Source organism: Schistocerca serialis, chromosome 1 (genome assembly GCF_023864345.2).
Source record: "Schistocerca serialis cubense isolate TAMUIC-IGC-003099 chromosome 1, iqSchSeri2.2, whole genome shotgun sequence".
NCBI classification, from domain to species: domain Eukaryota; kingdom Metazoa; phylum Arthropoda; class Insecta; order Orthoptera; family Acrididae; genus Schistocerca; species Schistocerca serialis.
In genome coordinates this window covers 997,188,590-997,194,589 of record NC_064638.1, presented here as the reverse complement: position 1 = coordinate 997,194,589, position 6,000 = coordinate 997,188,590, and the positions used below count along the sequence as shown (strand labels likewise).

Genomic DNA, 6,000 nt, shown 5'->3' with positions numbered 1-6,000 from the left:
TGTGATGATAAAATCCGTATTTCGTGATGATAAAATCCATATTGCCTGAAGACGGGTCCATAATCACATGAAAGGATGGTACTTGGGGTAAATTTTCTCTCTCTTGTGTCTCTTAGTGGCAAGCCCATCACACCTACTCCAAGCACCTTCCAATCTCGAAGCACCTTCCTTCCTCAATAGCACTAACAGTGATTTCCAGTTGACTATAAATAGCATTTAACTCATCCTGTACCCAAGAACTATACAGGTTTTGTACTTGGCTGATTTACCATCAAAAAGGACCAAAAATCATGAATCGTTAACACATCATCAGCTTGGAGCAGATAATGATGCACAGTTCAATGATAAGCATTCATTATAACTGTTCAGTCTGATTATCCTTAAACTCTCATCAACATTTTGCTGATGGTGCCTCCCTTGGTAAATATGCTGTCTACACTTTTCTTCTTCTTGTATTATTTTAGTTAGAATGGATAAACAGGAACACAAGATGAGAGGAACTTAATATTCTGTCTTTGGTAACTTCATACCTCTGTGTGCTGAGTGTCATTTGTGTCAGAGAATTATAAAGTAACTGTTAAGTGCAAAAGCTTTGATAATTTTAAGTGATATTTCTGGCAATCTCACTGTACTGGTACACTGTCTGGCTTGTAGCAGTGTAAAATCACATTATGTTGGCCCTTGTGTCTGTGAGACAGGTGTACCATGGCATGTAATTACAAACAGAAAGATTTCCCTGTGTTTCAACTGCTTCTAATGCAAACACAGAATGTAATTAATGAACAGCTTGTAAAAGACAGAAAAATTCTAATTATTGCTCCTCATGCACAAGTTAGCATTATGAAACATATTACAGACATCATTTATAAAACTTTTGTAATAAGTGTAAGAAATTCCAAGTCTGCAATGGAGTCACGATAAAGGAAATAGTTTTCATTTGCCAGCATGTACACAAACTGGTTAAGAATGAATAACTTAAGAGAAGTTAGCTTGAAATTCTTGTGTGCAAGTAGACCTCAAAATATCATCTAAAATTCTATGACATGTAACACATGTTTAGCACTACATTTCTAAGAATCTCACATGGACCATTTCCTAACAACTACGGTGCTGTAAGTGACAAATACAGGAAACTGTTTCAATGAGAAACTTCAGTTATGAAATAAAGTATATGTAAAATGGGAGTGAAATGATGTCAGCAGATTATATTTGGATATTTGGTAAAGAATAACCAACCACAGTGTACAGTGATCAATAACTGAAGAAGTGATTGTGCCTTGGTTTTCCTCCAAAAAACAATGATGTAAATAAATGCATATTCTTTAAAGAATACTAAAAAAAACAACACCATAATAATTACACTCATTGTTTTGTATACATTCAGCATATGAAAAGTACAATTTGGCATTGTACAATCAACTTCCTTCTTTCTTTTATGATTATATACATTATGGGAAAAAATATCCATAAAATAGAGCATGTTTGCAAATTAGCTAGTAATCCCATGGTCAACAAAATGCTTTTTAGTAACAACATATAAAAAACAGCCTTGTTTATCAAATTGTGAAATGCTGTATCAACAATATCTAATGGATTTATCAACATCCAATTATTCAACTTGGGTTACACTGTGGATCATCCTCTTTTCTTGTTTTAACTTTCTTTACTTCTTCAAACACAAGCTTTTCTAGCTGGAGTAGCTCAGGAGGTTTCTCATACTAAAAGAACAACAAGTAAAATAAAATTACTTTAAGGAAAATTACAGAACTATATTTACTACACATACAAAACAATAAATAATACTACAAAATTAAAGACTGACATACAATAAACATGGTCAAAATGGCTGCAATGACAAAAACAACCAATGATAAAAAAAGTAAACTCACAACATGCAATTTCACTAGTTCACATATTTTTATCAAATATTTGTTAACTTTATATTCACAGGACATGTTTTTAATGTGTCATATTTCATTGTATTAACTACAAACAGTGAAATATAGTGTAAGACATTGAAAAATGTTAGACTCACCGTTATAACCAATGTGTTGTACTTATGTGTATATTGTATTCTGCTTTGCTGAACACTGACACCAGCTCTCTCAAGGTCAGGAACCAGTAATTTTTTGAAATATTTCTTATTACTCGTACGGACTGTTATGCATTTATTTTCTGGATCTGCTGTTACTGAATACATATCCAGTGGGTAAGGCAGGTTTCTGATCCTCCATTCCAAAGATGATTTTGTAATTCTCATTGTAACATATGGCTGCAGCAAACACAAAAACAATCCTCTTATACTAAAACAATGCACATTCTGAAAGATATGCATATATATTGAATTGCAGGCTATTTTGTTTTAACTATATTTAGAATACACAGTTTCCTGTTTATAACTTATACTCCAGGAAATTTAGAAGAGGGTGGAGTAGAGCATGTTATATGAATGTTTGCACTTGAATTCAGAAGTTGTGTTCTAAAGAACTCTGTAATTACCTTCAGAATAAATGATGTGTGTATGTGTCACACACACACACACACACACACACACACACACACACACACACTGAAGGAGCCAAAGAATTTGTTTCAAAACTGGATAGTACCAAATTGAGCCACATCCAGAACATCTCTTTTATAATTGTCAACTTACTCAACAGTACAACGATATGCAGAAGGAGCAACCATCAAAATTTCAGTTTTCAAGTCCAATAAGCTGAATTTTCCTAGGAAGGGTTGGGCAACGAAAATGTAAAAGGAAATTACACTGGGGGCTGTACATGAGACTACATTGTTGAGTGACTGTGAAAGTTGTAAGTGGAAAAAAAAAAAAAAAAAACGTTGCCTAGCAGACAGTAGAGGTCTGGGCATATAAAATGTAAAAGGAAATTACACTGGGGGCTGTACATGAGACTACATTGTTGAGTGACTGTGAAAGTTGTAAGTGGAAAAAAAAAAAAAAAAAAAACGTTGCCTAGCAGACAGTAGAGGTCTGGGCATATAACATGAAATAATGGGAACTGTTCGCAAAAAAGGGATACATAGTTTAGAGCAGTGGTAATCAACCTGGTTCCTACCACCCAGTAATTGGTGTTCCAGCTTTCATGGAGGGCAGTAGGTGGTAAGGTCTTTAACACATTTTCATTAAGTTTTCATAGACCTTTCGCATAAAGTATTTGATTATTATTATTATATGCTTTAACTTGCTGTAAATCTGATTAACAAATTTTGTGAAGTAAAGTCACTTCCCTATTTTATAAATCATGAGGAACCAGGGATTGGTTAGAAAATTTTACCACTAACAGAGATACAGAAGTGGGTGGTAGGTAGAAATAGTTGACTATCCTTGGTTTAGAGTATAAAATAAAAGTAATTTAATAATTAAATAATGTTGAGCTGAGGTCTAATGGCTGAGTGGGTAGAGGTAACACACTTGCTACTGTCCACGTGACCGTAAAAATGCCACAGGGTGCCAAAAAAGTTCTGTGGCATTAAACACAGGAACATAAGAAAGGCAAGAAGAAAACCACAGGTAAAGCTATGGACAGACAACAAACGGTAACAGGAAGTAGTTGAGCCATGTGGCGACATTAATAAGAGTTGTTGTTGTTGTGGTCTTCAGTCCTGAGAGTGGTTTGATGCAGCTCCCCATGCTACTCTATCCTGTGCAAGCTTCTTCATCTCCCAGTACCTACTGCAGCCTACATCCTTCGGAATCTGCTTAGTGTATTCATCTCTTGGTCTCCCTCTACGATTTTTACCCTCCACGCTGCCCTCCAATACTAAATTGGTGCTCCCTCGATGTCTCAGAAAATGTCCTACCAACCGATCCCTTCTTCTAGTCAAGATGTGCCACAAGCTCCTCTTCTCCCCAATTCTATTCAATACCTCCTCATTAGTTACGTGATCTACCCATATAATCTTCAGCATTCTTCTGTAGCACCACATTTCGAAAGCTTCTATTCTCTTCTTGTCTAAACTATTTATCGTCCACATTTCACTTCCATACATGGCTACACTCCATACAAATACTTTCAGAAACGACTTCCTGACATTTAAATCTATACTCGATGTTAACAAATTTTTCTTCTTCAGAAACGCTTTCCTTGCCATTGCCATCCTACATTTTATATCCTCTCTACTTCAACCATCATCTGTTATTTTGCTCCCCAAATAGAAAAACTCCTTTACTACTTTAAGTGTCTCATTTCCTAATCTAATTTCCTCAGCATCACCCGACTTAATTCGACTACATTCCATTATCCTCGTTTTGCTTTTGTTTATGTTCATCTTATACCCTCCTTTCAAGACACTGTCCATTCCGCTCAACTGCTCTTCCAGGTCCTTTGCTGTCTCTGACAGAATTACAATGTCATCAGCGAACCTCAAAGTTTTTATTTCTTCTCCATGGATTTTAATACCTATTCCGAATTTTTCTTTTGTTTCCTTTATTGCTTGCTCTATATACAGATTGAATAGCATCAGGGATAGGCTACAACCCTGTCTCACTCCCTTCCCAACCACTGCTTCCCTTTCATGCCCCTTGACTCTTATAACTTCCATCTGATTTCTGTACAAATTGTAAATAGCCTTTCACTCCCTGTATTTTACCCCTGCCACCTACAGAATTTGAAAGAGGGTATTCCAGTCAACATTGTCAAAAGCTCTCTCCAAGTCTACAAATGCTAGAAACGTAGGTTTGCCTTTCCTTAATCTATTTTCTAAGATAAGTCGTAGGGTCAGTATTGCCTCAGGTGTTCCAACATTTCTACGGAATCCAAACTCATCTTCCCCAAGGTCGGCTTCTACCAGTTTTTCCATTCGTCTGTAAATAATTCGCATTAGTATTTTACAGCTGTAACTTATGAAACTGATTGTTCAGTAATTTTCACATCTATCAAAACCTGCTTTCTTTGGGATTGGAATTATTATATTCTTCTTGAAGTTTAAGGGTATTTCGCCTGCCTCGTACATCTTGCTCACCAGATGGTAGAGTTTTGTTAGGACTGGCTCTCCCAAGGCTGTCAGTAGTTCTAATGGAATGTTGTCTACTCCGAGGGCCTTGATTCGACTCAGGTCTTTCAGTGCTCTGTCAAACTCTTCACACAGTATCCTATCTTCCATCTCATCTTCATCTACATCCTCTTCTATTTCCATAATATTGTCCTCAAGTACATCGCCCTTGTATAGACCCTCTATATACTCCTTCCACCTTTCTGCTTTCCCTTCTTTGCTTGAACTGGGTTTCCATCTGAGCTCTTGATATTCAAGCAAGTGGTTCTCTTTTCTCCAAAGGTCTCTTTAATTTTCCTGTAGGCAGTATCTATCTTACCCCTAGTGATATACACCTCTACATCCTTACATTTGTCCTCTAGCCATCCCTGCTTAGCCATTTTGCACTTCCTGTCGATCTCATTTTAGAGACGTTTGTATTCCTTTTTGCCTGCTTCATTTACTGCATTTTTATATTTTCTCCTTTCATCAATTAAATTCAATATTTCTTCTGTTACTCAAGGGTTTCTACTAGCCCTCATCTTTTTACCTATTTGATCCTCTGCTGCCTTCACTATTTCATCCCCCAAAGCTACCCATTCTTCTTCTACTGTATTGTTCCCTTATGCTCTATCTGAAACTCTTTCAGTTTATTCAGGTCCCATCTCCTTAAATTCCCACCTTTTGCAGTTTTAATCTACAGTTCATAAGCAAAAGATTGTCGTCAGAGTCCACATCTGCCCCTGGATGTGTCTTACAATTTAAAACCTAAGTCTCTGTCTTACCATTATATAATCTATCTGATACCTTTTAGTATCTCCAGGGTTCTTCCATGTATACAACCTTCTTTCATGATTCTTGAACCAAGTGTTAACTATGATTAAGTTATGCTCTGTGCAAAATTCTACCAGGCAGCTTCCTCTTTCATTTATTAGCCCCAATCCATACTCACCTACTATGTTTCCTTCTCTCCCTTTTCCTACTCTCGAATTCCTGTCACCCATG

General features: G+C 36.5%; 1 protein-coding gene across 3 annotated transcripts in view; it reads right to left on the bottom strand.

The window, feature by feature from the left end:
- Window positions 1-1,179: 1,179 nt before the first annotated feature.
- Window positions 1,180-6,000, bottom strand: part of LOC126413247 (protein DPCD) — a 68,430-nt gene continuing 63,609 nt past the window's right edge. For all 3 annotated transcript variants that reach the window (XM_050083165.1, XM_050083151.1, XM_050083159.1), the window contains 2 exons: window positions 2,036-2,272; window positions 1,180-1,718 (listed from right to left, as the gene is read on the bottom strand). In XM_050083165.1, the coding sequence (XP_049939122.1) occupies window positions 1,614-1,718; window positions 2,036-2,272 (342 nt within the window). In that variant the 3' untranslated portion in view covers window positions 1,180-1,613. The remainder of the gene's footprint in view (window positions 1,719-2,035; window positions 2,273-6,000) is intronic.